This window comes from Microcebus murinus, chromosome 17 (genome assembly GCF_040939455.1).
Source record: "Microcebus murinus isolate Inina chromosome 17, M.murinus_Inina_mat1.0, whole genome shotgun sequence".
Lineage (NCBI taxonomy): Eukaryota > Metazoa > Chordata > Mammalia > Primates > Cheirogaleidae > Microcebus > Microcebus murinus.
In genome coordinates this window covers 44099121-44119164 of record NC_134120.1, presented here as the reverse complement: position 1 = coordinate 44119164, position 20044 = coordinate 44099121, and the positions used below count along the sequence as shown (strand labels likewise).

General features: G+C 37.9%; 1 protein-coding gene across 1 annotated transcript in view; it reads left to right on the top strand.

Annotated features, from left to right (window-relative positions):
• The window catches only part of TTC39C (tetratricopeptide repeat domain 39C), a 104020-nt gene extending 88205 nt beyond the window's left edge, over nucleotides 1-15815 (top strand). The window contains exons 9-14 of the mRNA XM_012745977.3: nucleotides 2689-2798; nucleotides 4113-4236; nucleotides 9948-10045; nucleotides 11612-11716; nucleotides 14669-14707; nucleotides 15277-15815. Coding sequence (XP_012601431.1) covers nucleotides 2689-2798; nucleotides 4113-4236; nucleotides 9948-10045; nucleotides 11612-11716; nucleotides 14669-14707; nucleotides 15277-15366 — 566 coding nt within the window. The 3' untranslated portion in view covers nucleotides 15367-15815. The remainder of the gene's footprint in view (nucleotides 1-2688; nucleotides 2799-4112; nucleotides 4237-9947; nucleotides 10046-11611; nucleotides 11717-14668; nucleotides 14708-15276) is intronic.
• The last annotated feature ends 4229 nt before the right edge of the window (nucleotides 15816-20044 follow it).

The window sequence follows — 20044 nt, the reverse complement described above, 5'->3', positions numbered from 1 at the left end:
TACCTCTTAAACACTAATTCCCCATTCTCTCCTCAACCCCCCCAGCCCCTTGTTACCATTGTTCTATACTTTCTGTTTCTAATGAATTTGACTTTTTGCTTGTCTCCTATAATTGAAATATATTTGTCTTTTTTGTGTTTGGCTGATTTAGCATAATGTCTTCAAGCTTCATCCATGTTGTAGCATGTGTTGGAAACTACATTTTAACGCTGAATAATACTCGATTGTATGTATATATTGCATTTTTATCCATTCATTCATTGATGGACATCTGGGTGGTTACCACCTTTTGGCTATTGTGAGGGATCCTTATCATGAACATTGATAGATAAGTATCTATTCAAGTTCTTGCTTTTAATTCCTATGGGTAAATACCAAGAAGTGGAATTGCTAGATCATATACATGCATATGTACTATTCTCAAAATCATAAGTTATCAGAAAAGATTAGGATATCACATATGAGATGGTGTAAGCTCAGTCTTAATGGAAGAGCCAGGCATCAAAGTTCTGTTTAGGCCTCATATTTTAGGATAAATCAGAGACTGTCATGCTTTTAAACATCTGCATTTTTTAAAGCCACTGTGTATAATTTCACTGCAAGAGGAGTAGGTGCTGGTCATTCTCCAGGGTCTGAGGTATTGGGGTTGCAGACCTTTGGGGGTGGTTCAGATGCTGACACGGTGGCTGTTTATGACTGGCTTTCTTTCTCTTTGATTGTGTGACTCTATAAGAATGTTCTCAGCGATCTGAGGAAGACCTTAAGCCTCGGCAGCAGAAATTATTCTTTTTCACTGGTTTACTATATGACCTTAGGCAGCGCTTAACTTTTCTAGAACTCCGCATCTTCTGATCTATAGAACGATGGGGTTGGTTACACAAGACAATCACTAGGCTTCCTTCTGGTTTTTAAATGTTATAGCTTTAAGCGATGAGGTCATTTTGGATCGGTGCAGACCCGACATCTGGACCAGGGATGCTCAGTAACCGGGAATGGGGTTGTCCCTTCCCGTGACTATTCAGCCTAACCCTCTCACCCAGTAGGAACATTCTGCCTTTCCTCTCCCTCCGGCATCCTCAGCTTCCTGCAAGCCTGGCTGCTTCTGGTCTTTGGCTCTGCCCACAGTTGCCTGTCCGGTGACACGCGTGGCCCTGTGCTCTGCTCGACCTAGTTTTAGGGGTGCTCAAATAAAGGAGGAGGAACTAGCGAATCAGTTTTAGCACATTCCAGTTGGGGAGCAAAAAAACCACACATGTGACTAAGACAGCATCTAACAAAAAATGAGTAGAAGTGGATTCATTGCCGCAGAGGTTGAGAGGAAGGAGACAAAATTTCAGTCAGGAAGTGGGGCTGAGCCCAGGTGTGAATTTTGGACGAGGGCGAGGGAAGCTGCAGCAAAGGAGCATGGCCGCACGTTTGTGCGGGGCGTGAGGCGAGAGGAGGGTGGTGTGCGGGTCACCAGAATCTCACTCGTCCTTAAAGACGCAGCTCGACTTCTCCCAGCTCCTCAAAGCTCCTGATCGATCGCTCCAAAGAGAAAAGATCCTTTGTCTTTCTGAGCCTTTCTAAAAGCACTTGGGTTCTCCTACCCTAGCTATTCCCATCACTGCATACATTGTAGCTATGGGACTCTGCCCGGGTGTGTGTTCGCATATGTGTGTGTGTGTGTGTGTGTGTGTGTGTGTGTGTGTGAGAGAGAGAGAAAGAGATCTCCAACTGAAATTTCAGCTTCTTCAGGGGGCCAGCATGTGTGTTTCTTCTTCATATTTTTGCTGGTGGCTTGTAGGTGGCAGGTGGCTAATGAGCATGCAAAGCTGTGGTCCCCAACCTCCAGGCCATGGACTGGTACCGATCCGTGGCCTGTTAGGAACCGGGCCGCACGGCAGTAGGTGAGCAGCAGGCGAGCAAGTGAAACTTCATCTGTATTTACAGCCGCTCCCTGTCACGCCCATCACCGCCTGAGCTCCGCCTCCCGTCAGATCAGGGCGGCATTAGGTTCTCATAGGAGCGAGAACTCTACTGTAAACCACACGTGCGGGGGATCTAGGTTGTGGCTCCTTATGAGAATCTAGTGCCTGAGGATCTGAGGTGGAGCTGAGGCGGTGATGCTAGTGCTGGGGAGCAGCTGCAAATACAGATTATCATTAGCGGAGAGGTTTGGCTGCACTATCAATGTAATGCGCTTGAGTCATCCCGAAACCATCCCCCGCCTTCCCCATCCGTGGAAACATTATCTTCTGTGAAACTGGTCCCTGGTGCTAAAAAGGTTGGGGACCGCTGGTGTAAAGGACTAATCATGGCTTTCCAGAACAAGGATATCCTCCGTCCACCGGGAAACTTTTGGATTCTTCTGGGCTCCTCATTGTTCTTTCCTAGATTCCTTTTTATTCTACTTTCTGAGCGTGTGGGCTCCAACTAAGTTGCGCACTCTGATAACAGGTAGGGCCTTTGTTATGTGGGAGAGGACAAGGGCCGTGCTGTTCCCCAGGTCCCCCCCAGCACTCTGGGAACACAGGCACCTGGGAAACAGTGGAGCTGGTGGCATGATGCCCCGCAGGACGGTGCTGTCCTTTGTGCAACAGTCTGTACGCCTGTTTCCTCCCATTTTTTTCCAAGTGTCATCGCTCCAGGTATCCCTTAGTGGGATTTCCCCCCAGTAGTTAAGAAAACAATTATGGCTTCTTGCAGTGTGTCAGGGAGCCACCGGTGACGTGGACGGGGCACAGATCGTCTTTAAAGAAGTTCAGAAACTCTTCAAAAGGAAAAACAATCAGATTGAACAGTTCTCGGTGAAAAAGGTACGTTCGAGCCTACTAATCTGGTATATTATTTATGATTGGCATTTGAAGTTTTAGGAAATTATATTCAAGGCTGGCAGTTTACTTGCCACGTATAATACAGTTCATCACTATGGGGGGAATTTATTCCATGATCGTATCTCTGCTCTGAATAGGAAGTATTGGTTTTGCTGTAAAGAATGAAAGCAGATTTTTTTTTTTAATGGAGAGAGGCATTAAAGACTCTGCAGAGCTAATGAACATATCTCTAGAGGGAAGTTATCTGTCTAAAGAATTAGGTAGTTTCAGAAGAACACAAGTTAGCAGAGCCCAATGAGAGATATAGACTGGAGTTCAGGAGAATGAACAGGTTACATTTTGGTGTAATAAAAAGCCAAAATGTGCATCACATTTCCCAGCAGAAAGACCCAGGGCTATAAGAACAATGTCCCAAATTTATTCTGTACTTTTGACAATAAAATTTTGCTGAATTACCTTGAGTTACACGACATCATACATTCTGAATTTTCCATGATTTTAGTTTTATAAGTTTTTATTGAAGTGAACATTTGATGAAGTTTCTTGAGTATAAATTAGATGATTATAATGTGGAATGCAACTGAGAGCACTGGCACTAAGTAGAAAATTAAATGATCGGTAGAACCATACCTAAACAAAAAGTTGTCTAGTATTAGATCATCCATATATCATCCTTTGAGTTATTATTTATCCCCAAGCTTCATAAATTCTGTTGATTTAAACTAAAATGAATCCAGTCTCATCCTCAAGTTTTCAGAATATACCCTGGATCTTGATAGTAGGTTGAGTTGAATGATGAATGAAAAGTATGTCAACCAGTATGTTAAAAACTGGAAGCAATTTTTTAAATTTTTAAATTTTTAATTTTGTTAATTTTTAGAGACAGAGCCTCACTCTGTTGCCCAGCTAGAGTACATAGCTAGGCATTGTCATAGCTCATTGCAACCCTAAACTCAAGTAATCCTCCTGCTTCAGCCTCCCAAATAGCTGGGACTGCAGGCTCATGCCACCACAACCAAATTTTTCTATTTTTTATAGAGATGGGGTCTTGCTCTTGCTCAGGCTGGTCTCAAACTCCTGAGCTCAAGCAATCCTCCCACCTCGGTCTCCTGGAGTGCTTGGATTACAGGTGTGAGCCGTCGTGCCCAGCCAAAATGTTTTAAATATAGAGAAATTTTTATTTTTAGCTTTGAAGGAGAGGGCCATTCACATCGACTATGAACTGTGTGCAAAGTATATTTTTTAATTTCAATTTAGTTTTGAAAAAATGTAGCCTAATCATCTAATTTCTTGCAGGCAGAGAGATTTCGGAAACAAACCCCAACCAAAGCGCTCTGTGTGTTGGCTTCCATCGAAGTGTTGTACTTGTGGAAAGCTCTTCCGAACTGTTCCTTCCCCAACCTACAGAGGATGAGTCAAGGTAAAAAAACTAAACTAAAATAAAAAAACAAGCCCAAACTATACACATTGGCTTCTTTTGTCAGTGCAGCAATCTTCAGTTTCTCCTTAATATTATCTGATTCAGAGAGTACAAACATGTCCTCATCCTTGGATAAAGGGAGTAGTGATGAAGAGAATTCCACGGCTTTGGTGATGGGAACGGGAGGCACTGGTGTGCACGGATTTGCTTGCCTTGTTAGGAGGACAGGCTGATGCTCTTACTATAAATGTTATTAACTCTACACCCAGGGGAGTTGCTGGAAGCATACTTTTTTCCCAATAAAAGCACTGTGTTTCATTTAGGTGTGAGTCACATACATCAAAAGCACAAATATTAAAGTGTACTGTTCAATGAGTGTTGACAAGTATATACACCCTGGTATCCACCACAGCAATCAGGATCCAGAACATTTCCACCACCCTTAGCATTGGGCCCCTTCCCAATCAGTCTCTACTCCAAGGCAACCACTGTTCTGACTTCTGTGTCTGTAAATTAGTTTTGCCTGTCCTTGAACTTCATCTAAGTGGAATCATACAGTATATCCTTTTTTGTACATGGCTTCATTTGTTCATTGTGAGAACAAATGAAGTCAGTGGGATATATCCATGTTGTCGCCTGTAGCATTAGTGTGTCTCTTTTACTGGCTAAGTAGTATTTTGTTGTACGACTATACTTATACCACAACTTCTTTGTCCTTCTCCTATCAAAGGACATTTGGTTTGTTTTTGATTTTTTAACTCATGGGTAAAGCTGCTACAGATATAAGTGTACAACATAAGTTTATGAGTCTTTTGTATGAATATACCTGCTCATTTATCTTGGGTAGAGACCTAGGAGTGTGATTAGAAGCCTATGTTTTGGATTCGTGTATTATAAAAACCATAAGATACAGGTTGTATATGAGATAACCTTGATAAAGTCATCTTTATTACAGTTGGAAAAGTTCACAGGGAGAATAACTCTCTAAATAAATTATTAAAAAATAACATGCTTCTCAAGGTTTAGTGATAGACCTTAGAATGGTTCTTTGTATTCTAGCAAATGATTTGCTCTACACTGCAACCCAGAGTAGCAGAAAAGGCAGACAGCACGGCCGTACCCAATGAAGAAGCAAACTCAGGTGACCTGCCTCGTGCCCTTCAGAGCCTGGGTGGGAACTCCAGCTCCGCAGGCCACACGTTGAGGAGCAGAGCTTTCTGCTGTCCCTCCACACAACTTCATCTTTTCCTGGGAGTGTGAGGATTTTGAAATTACGCAACTCGAAGTATGATCATAAGATGAGACTGCTATGTTAAAATAAAAACACACACATCCAAATGATGGTTCATAGAAAATAATTACCTTTGGAAATATATTCTTATACATATGCTGCCCTTTCTAAAAAGAGATTTAGCATTGATATTTTGGACATAATATTCCAGAAATAGTTTATAAACCACTGCGGAAAATTTGTCTGATTTTTCTTCGGTCACTCTTGTTTTTGTCCAAATATGCCATTAGCCATTAAGTCATATATTTTTATCATCAGACCTCTTTGCAGATGCCTTTTGCCTGTTTCTTAAAAAAAAAAAAAATCCTCTATCAAAGGTCAAAAGATTGCCAGTGTTGCTGTTCTAGCAGCAGAAGGAATGAAACTCCATAAGAAGTTTTGCCTGGTGGCCTTATAATTAGAGTAGGTGTATAACCCTCCCCGGGAGCAACTTGAAAAGAAGCAAAGTTTTCTTGGATGTGTTAAATTCTGCAGTGTTCATTTAAAAAGGATTTGCACAATTTAAAACCCATCCCTGTTGTTGAAGCAAGTTTAAGACATCTACCAATGTCTAACTCAAAGGAATAATGAAGGATCTTGAGTATTTTTTTAATGTTCAAGTGCAAGATCATGTATTGAGAGATAAAACACAAATGCAAAGATAAGATAGGCAGTAACTGACAGGCACAAGAACAATTAGCACTTACATGAGATTTGACTAAAGTTTTCGGACCCTCTTTCCAGGTATCAAAATAAACTAACCACAAAGATATGTTCATGGAGAGGGAGACAGTCTCTGGAGTGAACATGAGATAATTCTCTAATATCTTTGTTAAAAGTTAACCCAATTCTGAGATCTATTAATTAGATTATATCATTCCCGAGTGTCAAGCAATAATGATGCATATCAGTCCAACTGTATAGAGTATGGTGAAGATCTTTGCAGAGGGAATGTCATGTTCCAGAACAAACTGAGAGCAGGCTGTGTGTATCATAACATTTATTAAACTCTTTCCAAATGCCCTCCTGGTTTTGTGCATTCAACTTGTCAGAGTCCCCATCTGTAACTCCCTTTATCAGCAGAGCTAGTTTGGTCCCTATATCCTTGTCTGGTGGTTTCATTCAAAGCCTTTCCCCCACCCACCTGCCCTTCTCCACTGCATTCTTCCTCTGCATTTTAAAGGTGTTCCTTTGTACTCTGAGCATAGCAGGCAGAGTCATCCTATTAAAACCTAAGTCATATTCTGTCAGCCTGCTTCTCAGAACCCTCTGTGTTCTCTCATATCATTCAAAATGGAAGTCCAAGTCCATTCAGTGGCAGGCAGTGCCCCCAGTCTAGAACCCCCAATGCCACTGCCTCTCCCTGCTCTTTGCCTTGCTCACTGGGCTTCAGCCACACCCCTCCTACCTACTCTTGAACACACTTGGCGCATGCTGGCCACAGTGCCTTTGCACTTGCTCTTCTGTCTGACTGGTAGTGCTCTTCCCTCAAACCTTCATATGGTTCCTTTACTCATTCCCTTCAAGTCTTTATTTCAGAAATTACATTTTCAGGGAGGCTCAAACTGCCTTTCCCATGCACAGACACACAAACTTCCAATCCCCCCTTCCTGGTTGTACTTTTTACCTTAGCATGTACACTTACTTAATGAACATATTTTAACTGTTTGTCTTTTGTGTTGTCCATCTCCTCCACAAAGTTTAAGCTTCTTAAGGGCAGGAATATCTTTTTTCTCTTGGCAAAGATTTTATTTATTTTTAGAATCAATGCTTATTTGTTTGCTATGCTGCCCAGACTGGAAACTCTGAAACTCTTGTGCTCAAGCAATCTTTCTGCCTTAGCCTCCGGAGAAGCTGAGATTATAGGCACGTGCCACTACACCAGGCTTGTTTCTATTTTTTAAGCAATTCACAAACTTACAAAAATAGTCAAACTGTTTAAAGGGGTATGGAGTGAAAGTGTCCGCACACATGTGTGTGTACACATACAATTACTCAAATGGCAACATCTTCTACATACTGTTCTGCCCTATGTTTTTGTCATTTAACAATATTCTTGAGATCATCTAATATCAACACATTGATCTATCTCATTCTTTTTAATGTCTTTGTAGTATTTCAAACTGTGAATATTGATAATTTATTTAGCTGGTCTCCCCAGTGAGCACATAGGTTGTCTCCAGTCTTTTGCTACAAAAATTGACTACTCTATGCTTCAGTGACTGTACTCACACATATATCTGTGCATCTGTGTGCCTGTATTGTTTGTAAGATAAATTCCTAAGAGTAGAATTTCTGAGTCAAAAGGTATGTGCTGTTTAAATATTTTTGTAGATTTCACAAATTTCCCTCTAAGAACATTACACCCATTTGCAATCCCTACAGTAATTTTTTATTATTAACTATAAGCACGATGTTGTACAGCAGATCTCTAGAAATTTTTCGTCTTGCATAACTGAAACTTTATATACACTGAACAGCAAATCCCACATTCCCCCTGCCCACCCCAGACACTGGCCACCACCGTTCTATTTCTGTCTATGGATTTGACTACTTTAGATAACTTTTATAAATGGAATCGTGTTGTGCTCATTATTCTGTGACTGGCTTATTTCGCTTAGCACAATGTCCTCCCTGTCCATCCATTGTGTTGTATATGACAAGATTTCATTCTTTTTTTAAGACTGCATAATATTCCATTGCATGTATATACCACATTTTCTTTATCCATTCATCCATCAATGGACATTTAGGTTGTTTCCATATCTTGACTATTATGAATAATGCTTCAATGAACATGAAAGTGTGAATATCTCTTTGAGATCCTGATTTCACTTCTTTTGAAATAAATACCCAGAAGTGAAATTGTTGGATTATATGGTAGTTCTATTTTTTAACTTTTTGAGGAACCTCCATACTGTTTTCCATAGTGGCTACACCATTCTACATCCCACCAGCAGTGCACAAGAGTTCCAATTCTCCTTATCTTCATCAACAGTTCTGATTTTTGTTTTGGTTTTTATGATGACCGTACTAACACATATGAGGTAATATCTTCTTGTGGTTTTGATTTCTATTTCCCTAATGGTTAGTGATGTTGAGCATCTTTTCCTGTACCTGTTGGCTATTGTATGTCTTCTTTGGAGAAATGTTTATTTCAGCCCTTTGTGAGGGCAGGAATTTTATGTCTGTTTTGTCACTGTTGTATTCTAAGCTCCTACAACTGCCTGACAAATAGTAAATGCTCGATAAATATCAAATGAACGAATGAGTGTAGTAAATGAATGAGCAAGTGAATGAATTGCATTAATACTTCCTTAACACGGCTGCCTTAAGAGCTGCTTTTGTGTTCTTTTTTTGTAGGAGTGTATCCAAGCCTGGCTTTGGGGGCAACTCCTGCCTTTGCATGTTCAGATTCTCTTTTCACACTTACCTCCTTCTCACCACTCTCCAGATTTCTTATTTGATAACTTGAGTGCATTATATACATACATAAGCTTATTGAATCTCAGCATCTTTATTGGTCTATGGAAACAATTATATTACATCCTTTCCTCCTCTGTTAGCTCCACTGTGTTTCCAGTTTCCATCTTTCTCATTTCCATAACATTCTCCATGTGTGTCCATTTCCCCCCCCCCTCCACCAAGCTGCTTAAAGTGGAGGGATCAGTTCTGATCTCCTCCCACTGACCAGTACAGTGGTTCATACAGACATGTGAAAGTGTCCATTGCATGGTTTTTGAAATGAATGTGATGTAACTTTGAAAAATTAATAGAACTTTCCTAGAGCAGTTTTATATTCTCAGCAGAATTGAGCAGAAAGTCCCCACATACTTCTCCCCATCCGCTAGCCTCCCTGACTCCAGTACCCTGCACCATGTGGTATCTTTGTTACAGTCGATGGACCAGCATGGACACAGCCTCATCACCCAGAGCCCACAGTTCGCATTAGGGTCATTCTTGATGTTGCACACTCTGTGCGCTTGGCCAGATGTATAGTGACATGTGTCCACCATTGTAGCTTCATACAGAGGAGTTTCACTGCCTTAAACATCCTCTGTGCTCTACCTGTTCATCCCTCCCACTCCCCCTTACTCCTGGAAACCGCTGACGTTTTTACTGTCTCCATAGTTTTGGAGACATTTTCTGAAATGTTGCATAGTTGGAATCATATAGTATGTAGTCTTTTCAGATTTGGTTTTTTGACTTAGTAATGATGTGGTGCAATTTTGAGTCATCTGGACTCTATGAAGTTTGATATTTTCGTCTTCCTTTGACTAAAGATACTCATGGATGAGGAATGGGTACCCTCTGAGTTTCAGGGGCAAAAATATAAACTGAATAAGTAGCTAACCAATGAAATATTCACTTGACTGTTCATGATATTTAAGGAATTAAGAGAACGTATTTACTTCCTGTGTTCTCTCCCCTTCTTTCTAAGCTTGCCATGAAGTGGATGATTCATCTGTCGTTGGATTAAAGTATTTGCTTCTTGGTGCCATACACAAATGTCTAGGCAACTCAGAAGATGCTATTCAGGTAAACTGTTAATGTTGTCATGGCTAAATCCTGAACACCTACACATGTGCTTGTGAATAAAAAAAATTAAAAAGCATTAGACAAAACAAAACCTCCCACTGCAGTATGTACTTTATCTACTTTATTTTATTAAAGCCATCTTCTCAGATGCTGGAAGCTGGTTAAGACTAGTTTTTAATGTAACTTCAGATTCTTAGACTACTTTTTATATCTGGGCTTCTTTTCTAGAAGCCCTGATATATTATTATTATTTTTTTATTTTTTATTATTTTATTATTTTTTTATTTCAGCATATTATGGAGGTACAAATGTTAAGGTTATGTATATTGCCCATCCCCCCCCTCAAGTCAGAGATTCAAGTGTGACCATCCCCCAAATGTTGCACATCTCACTCATTGTGTTTGTATATACCCATCCCATCCCTTCCTCCCTTCTCGCCCCAGCCCGACACCCGATAAATGTTATTCCTATATGTCCACTTAGGTGTTGATCCGTTAACACCAATTTGCTGGTGAGTACATGTGGTGCTTATTTTTCCATTCTTGAGATACTTCACTTAGTAGAATGGGTTCCAGCTCTGTCCAGGAAAATACAAGAGGTGCTATATCACCGCTGTTTCTTAAAGCCAAGTAGTACTCCATGGTACACATATACCACATTTTATTAATCCACTCATGAATTGATGGGCACTTGGGTTGTTTCCACGTAGCACTCATTATTTATCAAAGATGACAGACAGTCTCAACTGGAGAGAGGAGGAAGTGAGGAGGCAGGCAATTTCGAAGGAGCAGAATGGAGCTTTAGACAAAACCAAAAATGATCAGACGTAATGTTCAGTATATGTTCACTTTTCTATGAAACTGCAGATCACTGATGCAGTACTGGAAGTGAGATCTAGAAAGTTATTAGCTTAGGATAGTCTAGTACATATGAAAAAGAACCATTAACTATTTTCAAATATATTTGGAGGGATTTTTCTAACCAAGTTTTTGGTTCCATTGGTTTTTTTGAAGAAGTGTATCCCAGTGTTACTTTGACTACTCTTTGAAAGAATTCATATATAGTATTAGAAGACTTTTGACTTTTAAATCCTAGAATGTTAATGTACTTGGATTGTAATTTTAAATTAATCTTTCAGTATTGGGTTGTGATAGTTATTGCAAGCCCTAAATAGCTTATTTTAGGTCAAATGCTTAAGTGCCAGCAAGATACAGTCAAGACAAATGTCAAGAGATGGTTCTTGGCTTGTGTGTTTTCTATTTTAATTATTGAAATGGCATGTTTAGACTTTTAGATGCAGATAAAGATTTCTGAGCAATAAAATCAGTAGAGGCTGGTGTGTCCACTGGAAAAATAAGTAGCACAAATTAGGCAGACTGATAGCATATTCTGGGGGAAGCTTCCAGATGAGCATGTAGAGGATATCTGAGATATGGATGGGAAGGAATGAAGATGAGGAAAGAAGAGAAAATCTGACCTGGAAAAAATGAGTTCCCCTTCCCACCTCCAGAAGACTGTGAGAAGTAGGAGAATGAATTCATTCCAATAACATGTATATTATTTCAGTTCTTTCAGCGAGCTGTTAAAGATGAGTTGTGTCGTCAGAATAACTTATACATTCAGCCGTATGCCTGCTATGAACTTGGCTGTCTTCTACTAGACAAACCAGAGGTAAGATCATATATGTAAATATATTTTAATAATGTTCATCAACAAAAATGTACAATTGAGCAGGCACAAAGCATCCTTCATTTAAAATAAATGTATTGAACATATAGAGTTCTTCATTTTGTTTTCCTTGATTTCATATAGGGTGAGTCCAAGAAGCTAGTAATCCCATCTTACTGTCTTTAAGGAGGTAATTTCTTCTCTAGAATTCAAATTAGAGTTATGCATCTCTTAACAATAGAGATACATTTTGACTCATGCATCACTGTGCGAACACCATAGAGTGAACTTACACACATCTAGAAGGTGTCGTCTAATACACACATAGGCTATGCGGTGTAACGTATTGCTCCTAAGCTACCAACCTGTACAACGTGTTACTGTACTGAATACTGTAGGCACTTGTAACATAAGGGTAAGTATTTGTGTATCTAAGTGTATCTACACATAGAAAAGATACAATAAAAATATGGTATAAAAGGTAAAAAAATAGTATACCTATACAGGGTACTTACTGTGAATAGAGCCTGCAGAAATAGAAATTGCCAGTGAGTGTGTGGTGAGTGAATATGAAGGCCTAGGACATTACTGTGTACTACTGTAGATTATAAACACTGTACATTTAGGCTACACTAAATTTATAAATAATATTTTTCCTTCTTCATTAATAAATTAACCTTAGTTTACCGTATCATTTTTACTTTATAAACCTTTACATTTTGTTAACTTTTGTAAAAGCCATTTAAAACACAAATACATTATACAGTTGTACAAAAATATTTTCTTTCTTTATATCCTTATTCTATAAACATTTTTCTATTTTTATAATTTTATTATGTTTACTTTTTATTATTATAATTATTATTATTATTATTGAGACAGAATCTTGCTCTGTTGCCTAAGCTAGAGTACAATGGTGTTACCATAGCTCACTTAAACCTCAAACTCCTGGCCTCAAGCAATCCTTCTGCTTCAGCCTCCCTAGTAGCTGGGACTACAGGTTTGTGCCCCCACACCTGTCTAATTTTTCTATTTTTTGGAGAGGTGAGGCTCTCACTATGTTGCCCAGGCTAGTCTCAAACTCCTAGGCTCAAGCAATCTCCCCACCTCAGCCTCCCAAAGTGCTAGGGTTACAGGTGTGAGCTGTAAAACCTAGCCTATCTTTACTTTTTTGTTAAAAACGAAGACATAAACACACACATTAGCCTAGGCCCACACAAGGTTGGGAACATCAGTATCACTATCTCCCATCTCCATATCTTATTCCACTGGAAATTCTTCAGGGGCTGTAACATGCATGGAGTTGTCATCTCCTATTATAACAATGCCTTCTTCGGGAATGCCTCCTGAAGGACCTGCCTGAGGCTGTTTTACAGGGTTGTTTTTTTTTTATGAGTAGAAGTACGCTATAAAATAACAATAAAAAGTACAGTGTAGTAAATACATAGACCACTAACATAGTCATTTATTAAATATCATCATTATCAAGTATACCTAATTATATGTGCTAGACTTTAAATGATGACTGGCAGCACAGTAGGTTTGTTTATACCAACGTCACCACAAACATGTGAGTAATGCTTTGCACTGTGACAACGTGACAACAGTGACGACATCCCTAAGCGATAGGAATTTTTCAGCTCCATTATAATCTATGGGACCACTGTCTTATATGTGGTCTGTCATTGACCAAAACAGCCTATGTGGTGCATGACTATACAAATGTAACTTTTTAGACAAAGATTCATTTGAGAGAAAATCATTGCTTTTTTCAGATGGTATGATATGATGTAGTATGGTCCATTCAGAAGAACACAGAATTGTGTTATATGATTCTAGCTTTGCCATTTATTTCAATATATTAACACTGCTTATGTTATTTAACCACATACTTTCTTTCTAATTTTTAAAACAAGATTAAAAAATACCCACCTTGCCAATGCAATAAAGATTATAGTGAGAATCAATGCAGATAATGTATATAATTACTTTAAATTTTTTAGAATATCATATAAATGTAAGCTGACAGTTACTATTAAATTATGTATTTATGTTAGTACAATGGGGTAGGTTTTTCTGGTTTGTTTTAATAGGGTTTCAATAATGCCCAAACTTGCTTGGTATCTTCTTTTAGAAGCTAAATGTGAGCTTCATATATTAGCTTTATAAAATTTTAATTTGCAGTAAATTTAACTCAATTTTCAAATATATGGGCTTTCTAAACATTGAACTAAATCAACAGAAATATGACCCTAGCCTAATCCTTAAATATGTAGCCTATCTTGCCAATGATGGGCTTTTAATTGGAAAGTCTTTTAATTTGAAAGTCTAATTTTAACAAAATGGACAATGTAGTTGTTATGAATTTAGATAGAAACTTCTAAAACTATATTCTTTATTTTAATGAAATTCTTGCTTTTCAGGTAGTCTTAATACACACACACATACATAAAATATAATAACAGTGGCCTATTTCTTTATGTAATGCTTTCAAAAGGAAATATGAGCCAGGTGCACGACTCAGGAGGCTGAGCTGGGAGGATCACTAGAACTCAGGAGTTTGGGGCCAGCCTGAGCAACATAGCAAGATCCTATCTATAAACAAAAAAAAAGGAGATAAAAGTATCTTATTTACTGACTTCATATAAGGCCTTTTGATTATCGTTAATTTTAGTTGTTTAGTATGATTTTAACTTAAGGAAGACCTTAGATGTTGCCTTTTATAGACTAATAGTGAAGACTTTCTGACAAATTGTTTATCAAATAATGTCTTCATGTAAACTGTTAATAAACATCTTTACATTAAAGATAATTGGAGTCATTATACTTGAATGAACAGTTGACTCTGCTATGTCTAATGTGAATTGTTCTAATTAATATATCCTCCTTTTATAACATTTTCTGCTTGAGTATATATAAATATTAATAAATAATATGTTTTCCTTATATTCATAGACTGTAGGAAGAGGCAGAGCTCTTCTTCTTCAAGCAAAGGTAAAAATCCTGAATCTCCCTTTTCCCAGAGGCCCTTCCTATTCTGTGCAGGGTACACCTGAGTCTGAATTCAAGGAAGTCTGTGATGTGATGTTCTAGTTGGTAATATTTCTGGAAAGGAGAAATGATAACTAATTGAATCAATGAGCATTTGATTTTTAAGTGAAATTACCAAGATCATAAGGAACTCCTATGAAATCATTCATCCCACTGTAGAAATATTCTAGTCTTAGTGTGGGAAAATCACTTTTGATTTCCTGTCTACGTTCTTGAATTAAGAATTCCCAACAGTAACATACATTGAACACAACCTAAGACTGCGGTTTCAAGGATCACTTGAGGAAAATTTTCCAAAGGAAACATTACTGATGTTCAGTTGACAGTTTTGAAATGAACATGGAGTTTGAGTTTTGGCGAATAAGAAAATCAAGTGGACGTGAAGCCTTTACTAGGAGTGCAAGGGGTTTTAGTCTGGGAAGTACACAAGTTAGTTAGTGTGGTTTGTGCTGTGGTGCTCTGTGCAGGCTTAGCTAACAGAGTCTGTAAATATCTTTCTTTACTCCCAACAGGAGGATTTCTCTGGCTACGACTTCGAAAACAGATTGCACGTCCGCATCCATGCTGCTCTGGCCTCTCTGAGGGAACTGGTTCCTCAGTGACAGACCCGGCGTGCCCGCTCTGTTCCTCCCCACCCAGGGTCTGCACTTTAAAATAAAAGCAGAGGACAAAGCTCTTGTGAAGATCAGCTTTTCTTCTGAAAACCACCTGTGCCAGGCACACATTTTCCCAGTTAAGCTGACATATTAAAGATCTCCTCTTTTAAACATATAGCTAAAAAGTAATAATGGTGATGATGATGATAATAACTAACCACCTGGGGAGTGGGTTAAGTGACCTTGTTCAAACATTTTAGTTTTGTGATTTATTATTTTTAAAATAAAATCAAACTAAATATTCAACCTATGATCTTGGAGGAACGGCTACCTTAAGCACATATCTGAATGGGTAACGTTACGAGGTAATAATTGTAAAATTATTAACAGTATCATGATATAGCATTTATATTGTGTTTTGAAAAAATAAAAGTGCTTTCTAGTGTTTTACTTTATCCTCAGCATAGTCCCGTGAATCATGTAGCACAGACGTTCTTATCCCCATTTTACAGGTGATGAAACTCAGGCACAAAAAGGCTAATTGGCTTATCCCAATTAATTATTCCTATTATCAGCAGAGCAATGAATAGAGAGCAGATTTCCTGACCACCAACTAAATATTCTTTTATTGTAAAAATAATACAAGTTAATAACCCAGAATTCCATGTTTTACTTAAATAACAAACACTCTTCAGCTGAAGTTGTATCATCAAAAATATTCATCTCCAGCTTGTCCATTTTGTAAAATGTTTCAAAATGATGAACATTTATTTTCCTTTGAAAGCCAACCAAGTAGGAGCAAATAGGAGATAATTTTACAACCAAAAGTATAACCCTTTTGCTAATCTATTAGAAACCCTAGTCTATAGATTAGGCAAAAAATACTACATTTTAGGTGTTTTGCTTTCTTTGTGAAAATTGTCTAATTACCAACTTTTGGAAATCTTTTAACAATTACTTGAAAAGGCTATTCTTGAATGAACATAGATTTTTTTGCCTCAAAATATTTGATGGTGAAACATTTGCTGGGCTGTATATTGCCAAGCTTGAATAATTTTTCCCTTAGCTCAGGTTATTAAATATTATAAAAGGAATTCAAAGGTATTTTTTTATCCTTCATTGCTGATTTTTACTGTCATTTAATTTACCTACATGCCCAGTACTGCACACCTGTGGTTTTGAAGAATCTAAATACCTCAGTCACTATTAAGAATCTCTGCTCAATCTTAAGGTTAGATTTTTACCAATTTTGTATTGAGCTAAAGGATATTGTTTTTGAGTATCATTTATTTACTTACCTTTTTGGCTGAAGCACTGTCTCATGATGTTAGTATTTTAATTTTTCTTTTCAAAATAAAACATGAGAAAAGCAGCTATAACATTGGCAAATTTAATCTGATTTAATCATTTTGTGAGGGAATGATCATTTCTTTGAAAGAAGTTTTTATTTCTGACTGATTTTGGCTAAACTATATTCATGTTTCTTCATCTGTTACTGACCACTTCTTAGGGGACTATTTCCAAAGTGTTTATTCACGTTGACTTTCTTTCTGATTTGAATTCTGTGTGGATTTTAGGTGACAGTGAGAAAAGATTGCTTTCCTACATTCAGAGAATGAGTACATCCAAAAGCCAAAAAGAGAACATTTTTCTGAAGAGAAATATTAGTGTCCAAACATATTGATACCTGGATTCATCTAGACTGAAAGAAATAACATTATGAATGTTTAAAATATGGCTTCAGCCATCTTGTTCTCTTCTTAATCTACAATGTAGGTGACAAACTTTTCTGTTGTGCTTGTGGAATATTCCGAATCATGAAGTTCTTGCTTCAGGGTTCATTCTTTCTTGAATTTCCAGTTCAAATATTGTTTGAACTATCATTCCATATTCAAAGATTACATAAGGTCCTGTGCTTTTGAATTTTTAAAAATCGATCTCTGCCTGCTTAAAAAATTTACTTTTATTTCCCCATAGAGATTTCAGGATTTCCAATAAGTTTGTGTTCAGCTCGTTGAACTGGATAGACAACTTTGCAACACCATCCAGTAGGTTTTTCTTTACTAGTCAAAGCATAGATCTGTTTTAAAACAATCTATCCTAGGCTTGGTACAGACAGCTCTGGTGGTGCGTCTGTGCTAACATGGCGGCAGACCATGGAGAGTGGGTAGATGGTGATTCTGGACTCCACAGGGTGAGTACACTGTACCATTAGGCTGACTGAAGTCTGAGTACCTTTTGAGTTGAGTAATTCTAACAGTTATCTGGCCTGCGTGCTATGACTCATCCAACCTGTGCACTGATTGTGATCTGCCTGGTAACTTGGTTTGGTGTAAACTGCTCTTTACCCCTTGCTGAAGAAGAAAATAATCATATAAGTGGAACTATTTGCATCTATGTGTGCTTTCTTTTTTTATGTCACCACCCCTTCCCCTTTCCTATTTTGGAGGCTCTCAAATGGATCTTCTAATTTATAAATGTCAAATATATTTTTGTATTAGATTGTGCCTATGATGAGAGAAATCTTTGATGTATATTTTATGTATACTGAACACATTTTTATAATTTGACACAGTTGGAGGCGTGACCCTAGTAATAATAATGTAATATGTACCTTGCTGGTTAATATATTTAAGATTTTACCTTTTGGGGGGTTAGGTATCTTTTTTTGTTTTAGCACATGACAACCAAGTCTTCTACTGAGTAAAAAACTATAACTTTTAGGTGTCACAGACCATTAGAATATTTATTGTTACATCCTGTAAAAGTCAATTATTTATAGAATTTGTACTTTTATATTTCTGCCAACTTAAAGGACAATACATATTTGATTTTTAAAACACACATATACACACATATTTCCTTTGCTGTGTAAAATTTTCCAGTTGATTTCTTCCTTAAGCAAATCATGACAGCAAGTATTCAAATATGGCTTTATACTATGAAGATATATATTCACAAAGTCATGCGTACTGTTTTGGTTTCTGTGGATGGTATATTTTGTAGAAAGAAAATTGTTAAACCCTGATCATCCAAGAAAATACATAGTAGAGGCAGATGACTTAGAAGCTAAGAAGAGGAAATACAAAAAGAGCAAAGGATGGGGAAGAAAGAGAAGAGAAAGTTGGTCCATAATACCCCTCCTTCAGTCAAGTGTGCAAAAATCAGCAAGCACGCAGTTTAACTGGCTTTCTGATGAAAACTAGCAAGGAGCTGAGCTCTATAACCTAGTTGACTTGGGTATGAAATAGAAGCAACACACTTATAACCCAGGTGTAAATAATGCTTAATTTCTAGGTTCTATAATAGGTAGGGGCTGGAAGACATTTTTAACCAGCTCCTGGGAAGATTCTAATGTAGATGGTCTGAATTAGAGAAACATTGCAAACATTAGAGAAACAAAACATCTTTTGTTAAGTATTTATTAAGAGTAAATCTGGGAGAAGAGTCAAACACGAACAGAATTATATGGTAAGCTCAATAAGCTCAGTGTTTTATCATGGGTTCACTGAGGAAATGCTTCTAACCCATTGGTTTCCTAAAGTAGGAGATTTCTTAGTTGAGTTTTAAAGGATAAGAAGGATGTAGTCAGATGAAAATGATGGCTGGAGGGGTATCCCAGGCCTTGGACCTGATGAGCTAAAACACAGAGGTGACAAACAGCATGTGTGTTCATGTCTCTGGAGAGTCAAGCGGGAACCAAATGGTGAGAGATGAAGTAGGAGAGGTATGCAGAAGCCACACCAAGCACCCTGGACTTCTGTAGGGTAGGATTTGGAGTTGGGGGGTGGTGGTAGTAGAAAACAAGGTAGATTTGCTTGTTAGATCACTGGTGGCCGAAGGGAAATGAACACATGGACAAGAAGATTGTGAAACCACATCAAATCATTAGGAGTTCAAGAAATCAAAGCAGCAAATGGGCAATGATTTGAAAATTCTTGTTTAAATGTTTTCACTGTCACAGTCTGCATTTGAGTGACTCAGACAAAATAGTCATTGAAGAAATGAAAGAGTAAAGGCTTGCCTTCTGAGTCAGGTATTTCTGCATAGTTCATGACACCTAATGGGTGTTCAAGATGACCCACCAAGATTAGGCTAAGTAACCACAAATGTCCCTGATTCCAAATGACACCATAAATAGGGTCTCTAATGTTTGTACTTAGGGTTTTTATTAGCTCAGTTCATTATTCCTTTGACAGTTAAATGTATTATAAACCAAATCATCAGAGATCATAACAGCATCATTTCACTTTTATTTACACTACCAAAGTAGGGCTGAGGCAAGTGTTGAGGTTGAAAATGTTCCATCTGCAGAGCTATCAACATAGTAAGTCTTAGAGCATTTCTCCTTTAAATATGTAATCTTCATGAAAAGAGGGAGCTTGTCTGGCACTCAGCAGTAATTATTAAATGGATTAATGAATTGCCCCAGAATGTGTTGTCTGTAGCATGAATGTTGACTGAGGCGTTCACATTGCCTTTTATTGCACAGGGCTCTGGAAGCCTTAATTTTTTTCTGACTTAAAAAAAAGTGTTTTGTTTGTCAGATATTTACCCTGACGATGCTATTTAACGGTTGGCTGACAGTGGTTCTTGTTGCTTTTGAACATTTGAAACGGCTGCTTGGAATCCGACAATGATGATTATGGTGTTATTTAACGCCCAGCACAAATACTCGGATTAG